Consider the following 18,998-nt stretch of genomic DNA (forward strand, 5'->3'; position numbering starts at 1 on the left):
ATTATTGCCTAACAGTAAACTGGCTATTGACCCTTAGCAACTTTATCATTTAAGGCGCCATGATGGACGTCAGAAATGAACTGAGCTTCTGAAGTTGTTGTTCCCAAGTTGTTTTTGTCAGTTTATTCATGGCTTCCACTTGTTCCAGTCATTTTATTTTGCCTTTGAACGTAACACACCTGGTTGGGGCTCAGAGACGGCAGCTAGAAACATCTAGCTTAGAAACCGACCCGAACCTCCTCCCTCCTGACGTGTTCATCAAATTATCAACTTTGCCTGAATTCACACCACATTATTTATATCATTGTCATAAACGGCATTTCCCCTTATACCGGTTCAGCCTTAAAAACATACAAAAACCGAGATGCTAACCATTTTTTTCTCCGGCTACATGACACTGCGACATCGTCTCCATGGTTACTAATAATTAAACACGCACATTCTCGATAATGCAATATTTAATATCTTTCTAATAATACTTATAAAATACATGAACGTTAAGTCTTCTTACCTCGTAAAAAGTGTTTGCTGTAAATCCGTGATCGCGCTGTGTCATGATGACTGACTTTCCATCTTTCCTCGTTAAAAGTTACACAGTAAAATGACAGTTTGGTTTTCTGTCCTTGTCTGTTCGTGCAGCTGAACATGCAGCGCCCTACGACCAGTTTTACTGAAAAACCAACTTAATAAAAGCGATATTAGGGTCACCACATGAGCGCTTTGTTAACCGCCATGTCGGTTGTTTCCATCGTGGCAGAGCGAGCCGAGTTTTAAAGCGAGTGACGTCACGTTTAAAGTGTCAAAAAGCACAGCAGGTATTTTTCTGGCATCTGAAGATAATCTAAAACCCGTCTTGCTTGGATGGTATGTTCTTTTCTCTTTCCCATTTTGAATAGAGGCTTGGAGAAATTGCTCTCGGAGTAATTCCATATTTTACCCTGTGGAAACAGGAAGTCATGGATTACTGTTCTGGTACTGATAGATCCAACAAATGTGCCACAGGGGATTTTGTTAACTCCTAATGTGGGACGTTTCCTGCTGAGATTTCACCGCTGCAATTAAAAAAGCCAAAACTCTGCAGGTTTTCTTCGGGGTTTAGGTGTGTGCTTTGAAATGGTCCTTGAAGTGTAATTTTGTGTCTGGTGAGGCGTTTCTGTATCGATTTGCTGTTACCTTGTAAAAAATACTGAGGGGCAACACATTTTCATTGTGCAGGTGAAATCCACCAGATTATAGTTTTTAAAGAATTCCATTTTAAATTGGAATTTTAAAGAATTTATCAAACTATGCTGTCGAACAAAGTTAGGATCTTGGAGGAAAAAAAAACAGGCCCACAGCATGACGGGTCCTCCAACCTTGTGGTTTGAAATCTGATACTTACCTGCATCTAATTCTCCTCTACAATAAGAGAAAAACAATTGCAAAAGAATACAGAGTTGTTCTCCCTGAAGACGGTATTTGGTTGCCAGGAGACGCTTTGTTTTCTGCTTGCAGAAATGACTTGCCATGTTATGACTGGATGAGTCGCTGATTCAAACTTCCTCTCTCCTCCGTCAATAATGAAACGCCAAAACAAAAGTGAGTTCATTTAAAAATTATTCGACGTGCATGAAGAATAAGAATAGAGCAGATACATCAAACTCGCCTTTTAAATAGTAAAAATGCACAACGTCAAGAAAACACGTCCGTCAGCAGGTTTACAGAGAGCAGATTTATTTATTTACAACCTGCAACTTCAAACTGAACCTTTTCCAAGATAGATTAGGGGGTAATTATGAACAATCAAGCCTCCTATAAAATCATCTGCATCCGTTTTTGTATTATTAATCACTTTAACCACTGGCTGACATTGTCTGCTGGAGGACAAGCTCTATTTTTATACCACAGATGTTGCAGACAACACTGCTTTCATTATTGCTACTTTATTGGGTAAACCATTGGAAAACGTGAAAACACATCCATTTTTTTTACCTCAAACTATAAAATGGTGACGTAGCGAGGGATAGAAATAAACTTTTCACAGCAAAGTCGTCAGCTGCAGGTGGATGATGGTTGCAGTAAAAGGCTAATTAAAATCTGTGTGTGACTCGACACCCCAGCTGCAGTTTCTAGCAGTTTTATAAATTAGCAGAAAAAGCAGCATCCTCGAAATCTAATGGAGGCTTTATGATTGTAGACGGTGACAGGAACGCTGTTGTTGCACGGATGCGCTGAGATGCGTGTGTGAACATGTAGAAGTTGCCGGGACACCGTGTTGTGCCAAAGACCGCAGATCTGTGTAGATCCTACATGCCGGTGGAATTTCGCTGCAGGGCTTTAGCACACCGTTTCCAAAAACAACTTTTGATAATTGCGGTGAAGAGTTCTTTATTATATCTCGGTTTGAAATCTCCAATATGTCATAAACCGGGCTGACATTTTACGTGAAGAGAGATAGCGTGTGATTTACATTATTTTCCTAATCAGCAAATACTATCCTGGCCCCCAAAGCTCAACAAGACAGAAATGTTTCATCACAGAGAAATTGGTTCCTGCTTAAATATTCAGTGCTGATTTCTAGTGACCTTTCCCTGGAAGGAAGCGAGTAAACATCATGGCAAGATCTACCGGAAGACAAATACAGCTGCTGATACCAACACTTGTCACTTTTCCAGCCCAGGCAGTTCATAATCTTTCCTACATAGTCAAGTTTTCATAATGCTGGAGGTGTTATGTCATGTTTTTTATAAGTTTGTCTTTCCAACTTTGGCTTTTCTGCATGAAAAAATAAATAAAAAAAAAAAGTTTTTCTCCCACTTTTCAGTTTGAATAAACAGAAAGTTGCCGATAAGTTTTGATATTTACCCGATTAATTAAAAACAAAACAGTTTTGACAGAGGACAATATGTACAAATCAATGAAATGAAAGGTAGCAGAAGGAAGAAAACAATCTTATAATATCTGCCACTTTTATCCCAAAAATACAATCGAACAATAGAGATTTACAAAAAATAAATAAAAAACTAAACTAACACAACATGAACTCAAAAAAACTATTTACACCAGTAGATGGGATGAAAATGATGTCAGGTTCTTCGCTACTGCGCTGCTTCAATCATGGAAGAAAACCTTTTGAGTTTTTTTTTTAGAGAGTTGCTGAATAAAACTAGTTTTGATTTGTAAAATTCATCCAGCTGAGGAGATGAGACATAAGATAAGCAAAGATTTTCATCAGTATGTTGGAGAAAACTAAATCACAGTAGCATAAAGAAAAGCATGTTGGTTTGGTTTAGTGTTATGTTGATCACCAGAGAAGAATTGCAGTTTGATAATAACGTTACTTAATCGACAGTTGAAACTAAATATTAAACTTGATATTTCAGCAGCCAACTGTCTGATCACTAGGGCACAATTACAGATATGAAACAAATAAATAAATACAACAAACTGCAGGATTATGACAAAAGTAAAGTATTGAACATTTTAGATTCCACACTTTTGATCCTGATACACATGCTCTATTCAATCCAAAAGTGGTTTTTTTATGCTAATATTTACGGCAAAATAGGAAACAGCATCTCAGAACTTTAAGCATTCACATGCATTGTGAAGAATTTATTACTGATGAGTGTTTGAGTAGTTCATATTGGAGTTAAGGTGATATTAATGCCATTAATGCATCAGAAATGCTCCTTTTATGCATTTTCACAAATTACAGTTTCATTACTTCCAGTCTGTGTCTTAACAAATCCCTGCTGAACAGTGCAGAAGCATCCAATCGTTGCATTTATTTTAGATTTTGAAGAGGAGATGAACAAATCTGCCTCAACCCATGAAAAAACAGTGCAATGGCCCTTTAGTGTCGCTCAAACTGGAAACCAGCAGTAGCATTGCTGGAGGCCAATGGTAATCAATCACAGTAATCCAGCAACGCATGCAGGTCATTCACGGTTTGTTGGTTTTTGTTTCAGTTATTTACTCTGTCATTGAAGTAAAGGAGTCTTCTTCAGTGCTGCTTGTACCAGATTATCAGCGAGTGGATTGTCAACCCCACAGGTTTTCAAAATAAGAGTCTGATTTAATCGAAACAATAGTTTTTTGTTGTTGTTTTTGATTAAAGATTGATGTAGAAGCCTTCACCATTTGTGCAAATATCAAACATAGGATTAAAACTCTGAGAATTAAAATTTGCTGATTTTTGTTCTACTTACTAGAAGAAGAAACATTTTTTTAAAATTACACTGAAAATGGAAGAAAATCCCCAAAAGTTAGCATCCTAAGCTAGCTGCTGCTGTCCTCAGGTTGTGTTCTGCCCACACTATTATTTTGAATTTTTGTATAAAACTCCACCACTCCTCTGTATACTACTAGGAACCTAAATTTACATATAATATGATATAAGGAGGTTGTTGAGTTAACTTTTAGTTGTAATCAGTGAAATAAAATCAGCAAAGTCTTAATCATGTATTTCCTTTGCATCCTTTCATGGTGAAAGTGTTATTACATTATCAGATATAAAAACTTATTTCCCCCAAGGTTAGGTTATCTGCTTAATGTACTGCTACTTAAAATGGCTTCAAGGTGAGTCAGATTTCATTTAGATTAACCCTCACTGCTAAATGTATGCATTTGAGTTGCTGCTTCTTTTATCGCTGTTGCATTTGTGCAAAATTGAACAGAAATGCAAAAGCTTTTTTACATCCAATCTGACTGGAAGGTAAATATAATGTACTTTAATTAGAGCTTAATTTTGTGGGCTAAAAATGTGACTCCTTGCCTTTTGGGTATTCAAAGCCTTGTTAACGTTCTGCTCTGTTTTATTCACAAAAAGTTTAGCTGAGGGCCAGAGGAAGTGCTCTGCTGTCGTCGTTTGGATCAGTGGTTTTCTTATTTTAGCTAAATTGTTTTGTTGTGCTTTCACAGCAACCGACTGGTCGAAAGCGACGTCTTCAGGGAGCAAATATAGGAAAGCTACGACACAGACCAGCAGGAAGTCGACCTTTGGCCGACTCTGCAGCTGCAGTGAAACGTAAAAATGTCTTCAGATGTTAAAGCAGGGATGTCGAACTCGTTTTCGTTTTTGGGCCAAATCAAAACGAAAAGGGCCGGTCATGGAAAAAGAACCATCAACAAACTGTTAAAATATTAACAAATACCTGTCTCTGCATTTTAGAAATATTTCTTAAAATTAAAATTCTTTTCACATTGTTCGGTCCCTTCAGGATTTTGCGATTGATTCTGTGATTTTTTTTTCTTTCCTCTATTTACAATTAAAATCACAAATTTTGTGGATTTAGAAATAGTTTCAAGGAATTTTGCAATATCTACATTTATATATGACATTATTTTTTTTTACTTTTTGGCAAACTTAAAACTTGACACCAAATAAGTCTGAGGCAGCGGTGATGTAAAAGTACAAAAATACTGCCACCTACAGGTGGGAGGTGGTGGTGAGTTAAACCCAACGTTTTTGACCATTTTATCGTTATGAATTAGCGGGAAAAAAAATGGGAATTTATTTTAACATGAATTTCCACAAACGCAGAATCACAGAAAACTGGGTGGACTGATTGATGTAATTTAGCGTACGGAGTCCAGAGGGCCTCACAAACAGATACAGCGGACCAGATTTGGCCCCTGGGCCATGAGTTTGACACACATGTGTTTATTAGCAGCATATAGAAACATTCTGCTGTTTCCTTCCAGATAGTTTCATTTTTATTTTTTTCGCCTCTTAACGCCCAAACAGAAAATAATTGCACTTATTCCTGATGGTATCTGACAGGATCCCGAAAAGGCTCGTCACACAAAATGTTTACGTAACTCGTCTGTTTTATTTTACGGTGGAATAATTAGAAGGTCGTTACTGGAAATGTCTGAAGTCGCTGTCATTTTCTGTGGAGCTGTGAAAGCAGAATATCTGCGCTGCCGCAGAACGCGTCTCATGTCTGCTTCGCTTGTTGTTCCATAAATTCAACAGAAACATCGCAAACATTCAGTGCAAGGCAACAACGCCGTGCTGTGAAAGGAAAAGTCCTGGGTGACATTTTGGAGTTTCCAATATTTTGGCATCATTAGATGATAAAGATACATTTATTAAGGTAAACGATCAGATATGAAACTGATCATTTCATAGCAACATGAAGTGATTTCATCTAAATCTTTTTCAGTAATTTGATCTCATTTGTAATAAAAGAAATATTGTTCAACATATTTCCTGTGGCTCAGTAGCTTAATTTATCACCTTTGCACCCTTTTTTATTTTGTTACATAAACATTTTTCCTAAAATTAATATCCAAACGTTTAGTTTGGCTGTATTGGTGAAAAGTTTGGTGCAAAAGGATTAAAAATATATTGATTTTATAATGAGAAAATTGTGATGAAATCCTCTTTCTAGTCTAAAACAAAGCAGGAGAAAACATTTCAGGTTTAATGAGTAAATAAAGTTTTACTTTAATAAAAACTGACTGGGTATCAAATAACATGAAAACACAGATTATCTATTTTCAAATTCTCTTTAAGTCAGAAAAACTTTTTTCATCCAATGTTTTTCGGTTTGAAGTATTGAGATTTTATACTTTAAAAGTGAAACATATTTGTTTTATAAGTAGGGAAGCAGAAGAATTTGTCGGCTTTTAAAGTGTTTTCACTGAAAAGACATTAAAAAATTGCAATTAACATCAGACCAGAATCCATCCTGATCCTTCACCAAATGCTGTTTTATGTCCTTGAATGCAGCTTTTAAACGGTGTAATAAAGTTGTCACTTTAACTTAACCCGTTATTTTTAGAGAGGATATGGTTTTGTAGCACTGAGAGCAAATTAAATAAGTTCTCTGTGGATATTTCAATCCTGAGTACAGAGAATTTAACAGACAAGGTTTCGCTGCGTTAGAGGTTCAGTCCGTTCGGTCTTTACTTTCTATTTTCAGAGAATATCTATCAAGTGTCCTGTTACACACTTTTTATGTCTAAAATAATCCTGCTTAAAAGCAGAAATCTCACCTTGTACCGATTTACTTCTTACATTCAAATGCATCTTTGAGCTTTTGCCTAAAAGATCTACTATGCATTTTATTTCCTCATCAAAAGATTTTATGCGTGTTGAAAAAGGCCAATAACCCAAATCAGCAAAATTCCTGGGCTCCCTGCCCGGAGTTTGATGTAGTGAAATGTTCATCTGCCCGGGATCCACCTGAGTCCGTCCTGCGTTCAGGCTGCCGACTGACCAGGTCCAGCAGCAGCGCATGTATCTTTCACCAAAAATAGTAGATATATGATAATACTGCAACATATTTTGGTTAATCACCACCGGTATTTTAAAAGTCTTAACAAAAGCAAAACGCTGATTATGTTTATCTCACAAACTCCAACTGTAGAGGTAATTTTTAACTAATTTCTTACAAAATAAAAGTAGAAGAATCTGGTGTACATATCTGCAAAAACAATCAATAATCATAAACTCTAGTTCTGCTTACGCTAAAGCTCTAAACCAACATGGATTTCAGCGAAAGCTAAAGCGCTAAATTCAACCATGTTGATGACCACCGTGCGTAATATCGCCCTCCACAGGGTCACTTTGGTATTGCACACCTATTTTCACGGCACTTTTACCAACTCCTCAGCAAGGAAAGCAACTATTGGCTGTTCAAAACGTCTCCGGATGACGTCACTGCTGAATTTGCATATTTGATCACATGGGATATTAACGCAGATGTGCAAACTGGAATTATGAAAATAAATTAGCTTAATGGAAACGTAAATTTTGGAAAAACTCACATTTTGCAATAAAATATTTTTGAGTTGGCATGAGACGGTTTTTCAGCTTTATCAGAGTTATTGCATTTTATAAAACGGCAATGGAAACCCTTTTTTCGCATCACACGAGTAAGTGTTACTACTGGCGGAAAATATGAAGGCGACAACAGGAAGTGGTAGGAAGACCACTTCCTGTCGGCAAAGTTTATGGCGAATTGCGTGATCAAACTTAACGTGCTATTTTCATTCTATTTCTTATTTAACGACTAAATTGTTTTTTTACAACATTAGCAGAAAACGTTTTGCAAACATTTGTAATGGAAACTGCTGAGATCTTCAGTTACGTGCAAATCTGACTAACGAAACTCCTTCCTGTTAGAAAAGTATCTTTTAAGGTTGGTTGGTTGGTTGGTTGAATCAGATATATAACAGCTCTTTAGATTTAAACACACTTGCCAGCTACTTATAGTCTAGAAATTAATATTAAAATGTAAACAACAGATGAAAATGCAATGAGTAGTCGATGCCGTCTGCAATCATCAAAAGATTTCGCCGCATTAAGCAGTCTTAGAAAAGAAGAAAAGTTTCCAGGCTGAAGCTTTAAAGATGAAAAAAAAACAGAGCAACTCAATAAAACTGAAAAAGGAAATAAGTTTTTATTTTTTAAATCACAGCACATAGAGAGAAAACCTTAGAAAAGGAATTGGCAAAGCATAAAAATTGCAAAAGATGATTCATAAAAGATATTTAATTCATTTAGCTGCCTTTTCATCTATAGATTGATACAAATAGTCAATATTTTACAAGAACATTTTATGATGTGTTGGACTTTGGCAATCATTTTCTATTCGAGGTTTATTTTCAGAGATTTTTCTGGTTATTTTAAGGTTATTTTACTTTCTTAATTCACCTGGTTTCAAACTCTCCTGCAGCTGGTTGTCATTTGCTCGTTACTCAGCTGTTCAGCGTTTCACTAATCAAGCTCACGACTATAAATACTTCCTGGTTTGGTCATTTCACGCCCTCATTTTCCTGCCTTCAGTCTGGATTTGTCTGTTTTCCTCAGAATAGAGTTAATGGTTAATCTAGAATAAACAACCAAAGACTTGCAAGATAAAAATTTGACTCAGAGTCGTGTCAGCACTTTGTATCTATAGATCTAAATCCCAGAAACGAATAAAATGGCCAACCTGCACCTCAGACTGCTGGTTTTAATTTAGGACTTCTCAGAGACATTAATAACCTGACAGAGGAAAGAGTTTTCTTTCATCTGACCTGAGACAAATGGGCTTTTTAGTCTTCAGTCAGCGTCTCCGGCGTTTGTCAGCAGCAGTTTTGTTAAAAATCAGTTCACCTTTCACAGAAGCTCACAGCTCCTCGTTTGTCTTCCTCAGATCCGCCGTGTTTATGTCAACATCCATCCGTCATGTTCTCATTCAGCGTCCCGACTCCGTTTTTATTTGTCTCCTTAAGTGCATGTGTAACACTAAATCTAATTTAATTAAACAGCCATTCCTTTGCTTTGCATTATTTCCCCCAAACGTAACCCTTCAACACAACATTTTGTGTAATTATGTCCGGATAAACATTTGTTGTTTTTCTTATTTCTGCCTTTCTGTGGTTCATTTGCCTCGCAAAACGTTCTCAGAGTCGGGATCATCGTTTTCGTAGATGTAGAGATGCTTGAGGAAAACTCGTGAGTTTCATTTCACACTCATCTTCACCCCGGTTTGTTTTTGCATGTCCACCCGTCATCATCACTGTCATTTCAAGACCTTTACCCTTTTCTGCATGTTTGGGCCCAGAAGTGATGGAGAATCTTAAGTTTGGATGAATAATCCAGGTCAGTTTTTTTTTTTTTTTTTGGATTAATGTTAAAACTAATTAATGTTTTATTCCACTAAGTAGAACAATTCAACCTTAAATTTGATGGGGGAGATGTATTTTTTGACTAAAGACCTGGTTCTGTAGCTATAAGAGCAGCTGCTACCCAAACGTTGTAAAATCCAAGAGGAAATCTCCTGGTTTTCTGCTACGACGTTTGAACAAAGTTGGAGACATTATTATGGCCTCTCTATTATATTTTCTTATACGTGGTCTCAGCCTAGTGATTATTTTTGTGTTAAAGGACTCAAATATGAGCCAGTTTAATTTCACCTGTAGAGCTTAATTTTACAGATGTTTTGGGTTTTCCTAAGATTTCATGATGCCGTGCACTCCAGCCAGGTTTCCAGGACTCCTGGAAAGGAAAATGTTAGACAGCATCACAGATTATCCATCATAAGCAAACCAAATATTCAAATAGTCAACATATTTTCAACAAGTTCATCCTTTTTCCACATCCAACCCGACTGGAGGATTTATTGGCCAAATCTCTACAAACCAAAGCTGTTAAAATGCCAGTAAAGTCCAACAACCTCCACATGTTTACATAAAGCTCCTATTTACTTTTTTTTTTCTCCCATCCCTCAATAACTGCTCATGAAGACGATATTTCACTAACTGTTGCAGTTTTCCAACAGCAGGTTTTGGCGATATTTACTTTCCTTCTCAGTGTGTTGAGAAGATTAATGCAATTAAATAAATTCTTATTTGTATGGCAGCAAGAAATTTCAAAACAAAAAGATACACCGACTCCAATTGGATAATCACTGAATAGATGGTAAACTTAACTAATATCTTCAAGATCCTGTCACTGTGGAAAAGATGCTAACCTCCATATTAAAGGTCAAATCAAGAAGAGAAAACATTAAAGGAGAATGCAGAAATTATTCAAATGCATTATAAAAAACTGGAAAGAAGGGAAACAATAATTGACTTTGACAAAGAAATCTGGTTTAAAGGAAAAACCCTGAACGATCACGAAGACCTGAGCGCTTACAAGCAATGTGAAGGGAAGTTACAGGGTTGGACCTGAACGGTTCATAAAACTCCTGAGGCTCAAATTTGCAAGGGAGCTTAAAGATTAAACTCTGGAGTGATGGAAAAAGTCACATGATCTGATGGTTCCAGATTTACGCTCTTCCAGAGAGAAGAAGTAGGCAGCCGTTCGCCCGTCATGCCCAGCGCCGGTTGCAGCAGCGTGTGAGTGCAGATGGTCAACTCCAGGTTCAGCAAACATCCATCCATGAATTACTTTTTCACCAATGTGGAGACGATGCTTCCACAGAAGGACTGGCCTCCACAAAGTCCAGAACTTTACCTCAGTCTGTATCTCTGAGTTGGGCTGGACATCGTTTTGGTCGTTTGTCGGACTCAATTAGCTGTCAGTAGCTTCTTCACAGACCCGATCCACGCTTTTAGTTATGTACTGTGAGATCATGATTCTTTGTGTGTGTGATTAAATGCATATAAAAGTGAAAAATAATGCAACACGTTGGAAAAGCTTTTTGAAACGAAGTGAAGGCGTCACGCAATCAAAGACGAAGACGGTCCAATGAACTTCCGAGGGTGTGAGTTTTTGTTTTGACCAAACGGTGTAGATATGGATCATCATGTGCATGTTGATGAAACAAATCTGCAGGGATTTTATTTTAAATGGGATGTTCAGAACTGTCGCCCTCCTCCTCAGCTTTGTTTGCTCCTTTGACCTTCCCCATTGTGTGCTGAACCATTCAATAAGTGCTGCCAGGTAAAACCTCTGTGCTGCCAAAGAGACTCTTCTAGCTGCAGTAGATCGCAAGCAGGACCAAAATGCTTCCATTGAATGTTGTACAAAAGGAAAAAAGGCAACGTATTAAAATCTCATTTGAGAAAGATGTTTGTCTATAATTGCGCTTACTAGCCTTACTTTAAGTAATTGAGTTTCTGTCATAAATTTGTGGTGATTCAGTGGACTGATTAAATTTGAGTTATAAAAAGCAAAACACACCTGAGAGGAGCAGGAAGCGTTCCTGATGTCAACAAAATACAATTTACTGTGTTGGAAATTTGACTCTCCTCCTACTTAGGGCTCTGTTACTAAATTTAATTTAAAAAGCCAGCAGAAAAATTAACTCGATGCCTGAAAAACCCTGTGAAGAGATGCGAAGTTACTGAATTTAACCTTTCAAACAATTCATACATGGAGCCTCTCAAGTGATAATGCAGTAAAAAGTCTGACTTTAAAGAAAAACATCTGCAAGATGATTATGAATCCTTTTTATTTTTTAGATGCATCACATTCAGAGAACGTTTCGATCCAGCAAAGAAATGATGCAACAGCAATACGGGGTTCACACCTGCCAAAAATCACGCAAGAATAACATCGTTTTTGAGGAAAGCAAACGCAGGATGTAATCTAGGTTTTCATTTTGATTTTAGTGGAATTTGAATCGGTGACAAAGGGCAGCCTTAGCGGAGTCCAACTCTCACCGGAAACGAGCCCGACTTACTGCCGGCAATGCGGACCAGACTCTGAGTCTGACGCTCTCACTGGAGCAGTTCGCGGCCGGGATGAGGCTCAGTGCCTCCAAATCCGAGGCCATGGTCTTGAGCCGGAAAAGGGTAGAGTGCCTTCTCCGGGTCAGGGGGGTCATCCTGCTTCAAGTGGAGGAGTTTAAGTATCTGGGGATCTTGTTCATGAATGAGGGAAGAAGGGAACGGGAGATCGACAGGCGGATTGGGGCAGTGTCTACTGTGAAGCGGGCGCTGTACCGGTCCGTCGTGGTGAAAAGAGAGCTCAGTCAAAAAGCGAAGCTCTCAATTTACCGGTCGATCTACGTTCCCACCCTCGTCTATGGTCATGAGCTTTGGGTCATGACCGAAAGAACGAGATCACGGATACAAGCGGCCGAAATGGGTTTCCTCCGCAGGGTGGCTGGGCTCTCCCTTAGAGATAGGGTGAGAAGCTCGGTCATCCAGGAGGGACTCAGAGTAGAGCCGCTGCTCCTCCACGTCGAGAGGAGCCAGTTGAGGCTCGGGCATCTGGTAAGGATGCCTCCTGGACGCCTCCCTGGTGAGGTGTTACGGGCACGTCCCACCGGGAGGAGGTCTCGGGGAAGACCCAGGACACGCTGGAGGGACTATGTCTCTCGGCTGGCCTGGGAACGCCTTGGGATTCCCTCGGAGGAGCTGGAAGAGGTGGCTGGGGAGGGAAGTCTGGGCCTCCCTTCTGAAGCTGCTGCCCCCGCGACCCGACCCCGGATAAGCGGAAGAAGATGGATGGATGAAATTTGAATCTCAGTAGATTGAAGTTTTATTATAATTTTGTTACTAAATAAATAAATTTCTGAGCTATAATCTGATGGCTTAACTATTTATGTTCAATGAGAGTTGCTTTCATTGATTATGATCTCTACAAATGTCGTATCGTACTCGTTTGTAAACCAACCGTTTCTTGGTTTTTCATAATTTTCTCATAAATATTTTCAGAAAATGCTGCTTCTGCTTATGAGCTTATGTAAAAGATTTACAAAAAGCTATTTATCAGATTACTCATGAATGATATCTGAGAAAATTGGATTTATTTTTTACCATTCCTTTTATTGCCCTAATAATTTAGCTCTGCTGCAAACTGTATTTAAATTAATTATTTAGGAGAATGTCTGAGACCTACATTTAGTTATTCAGATGTAACTAAAGGGAATATATTACATGTTGAAATGTTGGGGCTGAGATAACAAAATGATACAAAAGACTGGAGCAAATATCTATTTATTTACACAACTGTTATAATTGAAAAGGTTATATGTGATCAGAAACTGATGATTTAAAACATATTTTCTCATTAAATCTATTTTACTTCTTTTTTCTTTTTTTGCTTTGATATTAAACGCCCTCAACTTGCTTCAATCAGCATTTTTATTTGCGACTACAGTTTAATTTATAAACAATCCGCCCCTTAATTGCAAACAGTTTGGAGCCAATTATGCACATATGTCATATTTCTGCTACATCTGCTGCTGTTATAAAGCTGCTCTAACAATGTGTATTTATTGGAACATAAAACCAAATGTGTATATTATACAATTCCCACCGGCTTTGTAAGCAGCAGTTGGTTTAATTAACCAGTCAGGGTTACTGAATAAAATGTAGCAATGCATGATGGTCAGAGGTTTATTTCTGTTTGTAATGCTTATCTTTATAATGTGAACCAGTGTTTCTTGAAGGATTGTGTAAGAGTTTTGTAAATAGTTATAAATAGGTTGTTGGTCTCTTTGTTCTTGGCTCAAACTGGATACGGTGGACCATCCTGTTCTTGGAGAAACCGGTTTCAGCCGGTTCAGACCATCCTGTTCTTGGAGAAACCGGTTTCAGCCGGTTCAGACCATCCTGGTCTTGGAGAAACCGGTTTCAGCCGGTTCAGACCATCCTGGTCTTGGAGAAACCGGTTTCAGCCGGTTCAGACCATCCTGGTCTTGGAGAAACCGGTTTCAGCCGGTTCAGACCATCCTGGTCTTGGAGAAACCGGTTTCAGCCGGTTCAGACCGACCCCTGCTGCTTATCTTTAACCCTTTCATCCATGAATTATGATGCTTTGTGTCAGGATTTTTCTTATTTATTTTCTTAAGGCATAAAAAAATAGGTAGGAAGAAAATTTTTGTAAAAAAAATTTTTTAGGTGATCAATTGTAATTTTCTCCAAATACAAAGTTATTTGAAAAATACAACAGTAGTATTGTTCTTTAGTGGTTATCTGATGTGTCAATATTTTTTTTTTTACCTGCAAGAGTCGTCTACAGTAGAAGAAGAGACCGGGTCGGTTGGCGTGATTTGTTGTCTGTCGGCCATATTGGATTCAACAAAAATAATTCCTTTCATTTGCAGCTGATGGCCAGTAGTTGATGATGTATTTTATGATGCATTAGTGTTCACTTCAGTGGCATTTATAACCACAAGAAGCGCAAGAAAATGGCTTTAAATAGCTGTCCACTGTAGTGACCACTATGCATGAAAGGGTTAAGATTCTGTTTCTATAACCAACCTCCGCCTCACTTTGAATGGACCCAGGCTGCAGCAGGGGGGCGAGTTGGAGTTGTTTTGAGGAACAGCTGTGGTTTCGTGACGCTCTAACTCTCCCCTGTGTGGCTCTTTGTGTGTTCAGGTTCAAACACCCTACAGATTGTTCATCTCATCTTTGCAGGAAACTGGGAAGCAACCAGAAGAGCTGTTGAACCCGGCTGAATACATGAGCTACCAACGAGCCTGCAACATGGAACAAGTCCCCGAGTCCCAGTCTGCTCCGGCCTACCCGCCTGTTACTTTCCTGCCTCAGCATCCCTACGCTCAGCACCCAACCAACGAGCCCATGTACTCCAACACCAGCTTCCCCGCCCACGCCCCGCGAGCCGGATTCACTTTCCCCAAGGAGCAATCCGTGTGACCATCGGCAGCGTACGCTTCTCCGATAGCGAAGAAAAAGAGACGTGCATCCGTCCCTGACCTTGCTTTTATTTATTACCTGAGCTTAGAGTAGTTGTGGGCTCTCCCCTGCCTCTGACCCCTTGTGCATTGTGTGCTGCTTGCTCCACAGAAGCTGTAGGACGTCAGTCACCTTGTGGTTTTAGCGTAGTCGCCACCGAATGCCTGCCTCCACCACTCGAGCCTTCACCCCGTATGTGTGCCCACACTTCCTGTTTGTTTTGATTGTTCCCCCACCTTTACAGTGCCTTGAAAAAATTATTCATTCCCCTTGAACTTTTTCACATTTTGCCACATTGCAACCGCAGTATTTATATATTTGATGGTGGCTGTATGGTATGGTGGACACACAACAAATATCGCAATTTATTTTATTTTCTTTTTTACATTTGACGACAAAAAGTGTCGTGTGTTGCATTCAGCTTCTTTTCCTCTAATCTTTATAATGTTGAACATCTGAATTGTATTCATTTGTAAAATAGACGTTATTGAAAAGTTGGAAGAAAAAAAACGTTAAAAAGTTATAGTCTTGCTTGAAATTTGCCATATTCTGCCATCTAGTGGCCGAAACAGGTACTGCATGTGCTCCAGTCAAATGAAGCCGTTTTGAAAGCCAGATATACTGTGAAACATGGTGGTGGCAGCATCATGCTGACACTAGTTCAGCAGAAATCAGGTAACAGTTGATTGAAAGATACTAAATGATCTGGAGAAAAACCTCTAAGACGTTCCAAAACATTTTATTTTGTGGGATCAGAGCGAATGGTGCTGACTTAAAATGTTTGCCACACTTTTCAGACACTTGTTTGTGAAATTCAAAATCTTCCACTTCACAATTACCTAATGCAATGTGTTGGTTGATCATAAAATCCGAGTACAACACGTTTAAGGTTCTGGCTGCAACGTGACAAAATCTGGAAAAGTTCAAAGTATGAATAATTTTGCAAGGATCTGTATTTTGTTTTTTTGCCAACCATTCAATCATGTACAGAAAAAGTCACTGAAGATTCCCTTTTTCTTTTTTTCTTTTCGTCCTCGTCCTCCCCGCAGTTGTCACTTCTCATAGGAATGTGCTTCTTTTGGTTTTGGTTTTGTTTTGTTGCTTGCTTAAAAGTCATACTATACTGTAATTGTGATTGGGTGTTTCTTTTGATGGAAAGAAGGGGAAAAAAAAGAAGTAGAAAATCTGAGCTACGACATGGACCACCCAATCAAATACCACCAGAGGTTTCAATTTGCAGTTTTCCAACAGAATCTCTCAATAACATTTTGAACTGCTTTGCTGTTAAGGTCTGCTATTTTGAGAGAATTGGAACTAGAGATGCACCGATCAGGCTTTTTCTGACTACCAAAATGGCTGCCTGTCTTGATTTTTGACTTTATTTTTGAAGAAATACAGCAAACAAGGGAAAATATGCTCCCAATTTGTTGTTACAAAATGAAGGAATTACAATTTATTCTTTTTTATACACAGTTCCCACAAGTCTGACACAGAAGTGATCTCAGCCACTGAGCCACCATCTTGGTAGGCAAACGCCACGGCTTTGACACCAACAAAAAGAAAGCATATTGAAAAAAAAAGATTGATGTGCAAGAGGAAGATATATCGACAAAATATCTTGACAGCAGAGAATGTGGCTTGTTTGTTGTTGTCATAGCAACTCCATGGCAACCTCCATGACAGTTAAGAGCCACTACTACCAAAATGGCTGTCAGTTACAAAGCCCCCAGAAGTGTGACATCACATGAGAACTATATATGGACCTAAATAAACTGAATCCGTTTATTTAGTGATTCCATTTTTTTTTTTTTTTTTAGTTTTGACTCATTATTAAATAAATAGGAAAAATCGGACAAAACTGGTCAATTCTGATCTGCAGCCGATTGATCGGTGCGTCTCTAATTTGATCAGAACGTTTTCCTCATTAACCAGAACAACAAAGATCAAAGGGCTTGAACTCAACAGCATCTGCTATTTCCCTCATGTTGGCGGTACGATCCACCAGATTGGCATTTCATCGATATCTACCAGTAGTTGCCAAAGACATTTGTTTCAGTCGGTTTTTGTTAATTTGCTTCTCTTGCCAACGTTTACAGTAGAGCCACCTTATATTTTAACGGCAAACAGACAAACTGCTGTTGATTAGCGACGCCCTGCACAATCCCAGTTTACATGATCGCTTTACCATATGCTGTATTTTCCATATCTTTTGTGAAGTTAGCTGAAGATGTTGAGGCTCGTTTCTCTGTGGGTCCTTTGCACAGTTATCAAGTAACAGGAGTTTTCGTTTAGCTTTTTTCCTCAATGCAGGAGTAATACGTGAAGACAATCACAAACCTGGCTTGTCCTCAGGAAAACCAGCAGTTTCTGGTTTTTACTTTGGCTATCATTACTAAAGAATTGGCTTTTCCAAGGACAACCCACACTTTTAACGTATTTAACTGTCTTTGTTTTTTAATAATTTGTTCTAATTTATAGCCTAAAGAGTTAAAACTAGTCTGTGGTAGAACTAAACTGTATTTTTTTTAGAGAATGCTTAGGTATATAAAGTAACACTCATTTTCAGAGTCCATTTTACAGTGTGACTTTTCATTTCAGACCATGTATAAGCTAAAATGCTAAAAATGTTAGAGCCAGTTTCAGGATGCACACAAGCCCTCCAGACACACAACATTTGCAGAAAAGCTAAAAAGTTTGCACCGTTTCGCCATGTCCGACGTTTGTGTGGGGAGGAAAAAAAATCCGTGAAGAAACTTCCTGTGTTTGTGCTTGACGTGAAATAAATAAAAAACAAAAAATCCTGACGATGTTGAAAGGTACTTTAGTGTTTACTCTACCGGTGGTTATTGGAATAGAGTTAAAAGTTGTGAGACTTTCTCCTGTGCTCACCTTGTTGTCTTGCGATGGCCTGATATGTGTGCTAGCGTTTAGTTTAAGCGGTGGTGTCTGCTTGGAACCGCTGAAGGACTTTGATATTTCTGTACCTGCTGTGTGAGATAAAAAAAAAGGAAAAAAAAAAACACTGAAACACATCTTTGTCTTTATGTGACACGTTTAATATTAATAAGCCCCTCCCTTTTTATTAATATTTTTAATGTTGTTAAAAATGACGCGTAAGTGCTTCTATTTGCTGCGGAACATGCTCACAATGGCATTTACATATAGTCGTCCGTCTGTACTCCATTTTAAATATAATAATTGCCAGATACGTTTTCACTCAACGTTTTTGTTCAGGATTTTATAAGATTGCAAGGTTTGCATTCTGCTATGTTTTTTTTTTTTATCACTTACAAACAGCGGAAAACACATTTGTTTTCAGAATTTGAATAAATTCTAGATTTCTGAGACATTTTATGGCCCAGGCTTAAAGGATGAAACTGTGAAACAGTTTAAAACCGTTTTTGTTCGTTTGCTTTACATTTTTTCAAGTTATGTTTGATGTAAATATGAACATTGTATCTAATATGTGGGGGAAAAAAATCATGCAGTTTAACATTAAACTTCACAAACTACCCATGTTTTGGCTGCCATTTTGTTTTCTCCACAGTGGTGGTTGACAGAACCAAACTCAATAATGAAGATTTGGGAGCAATAAAGTTAAAATATTATTTAAAAAAAATGCTACTTGTGTTTGTACCTCCAAAATAAGAAAAAGTTACAAGAAAACGAACATTTTTCTACTTTTGGAAGAAAATCAGGTCTGTTTTCTTAAAGAAAAGACAATTTTAATTTTATTCACTCAACCTGAACTATATTAACTAAACATAACACATAAAATTCTAATGAGCAAAGCGCAGTTTCACTCTGACAGTACAACAGGTGAGAGGACTGTTCATAATCACAGCTTTTATATTAGAAGTGTGAAGCAAAAGCAATTATTTAAACATTATATATACTAATGACAGATTAAACTGAAAAAA

At 38.1% G+C, this 18,998-nt stretch overlaps 1 protein-coding gene across 4 annotated transcripts in view; it reads left to right on the forward strand.

Annotated features, from left to right (window-relative positions):
- nectin1b (nectin cell adhesion molecule 1b) overlaps positions 1-18,590 on the forward strand; it is a 229,170-nt gene extending 210,580 nt beyond the window's left edge. For 2 of the 4 annotated variants that reach the window (XM_081614636.1, XM_008426427.3), the window contains one exon: positions 14,800-18,590. In XM_081614636.1, coding sequence (XP_081470762.1) covers positions 14,800-15,039 — 240 coding nt within the window. In that variant the 3' untranslated portion in view covers positions 15,040-18,590. The remainder of the gene's footprint in view (positions 1-14,799) is intronic. The other 2 variants (XM_081614638.1, XM_081614637.1) reach the window with 2 other exon arrangements.
- Positions 18,591-18,998: the final 408 nt, after the last annotated feature.

This window comes from Poecilia reticulata, chromosome 13 (assembly GCF_904066995.2).
Source record: "Poecilia reticulata chromosome 13, P_reticulata-male-v2, whole genome shotgun sequence".
In the NCBI taxonomy this organism is placed as follows: Eukaryota; Metazoa; Chordata; class Actinopteri; order Cyprinodontiformes; family Poeciliidae; genus Poecilia; species Poecilia reticulata.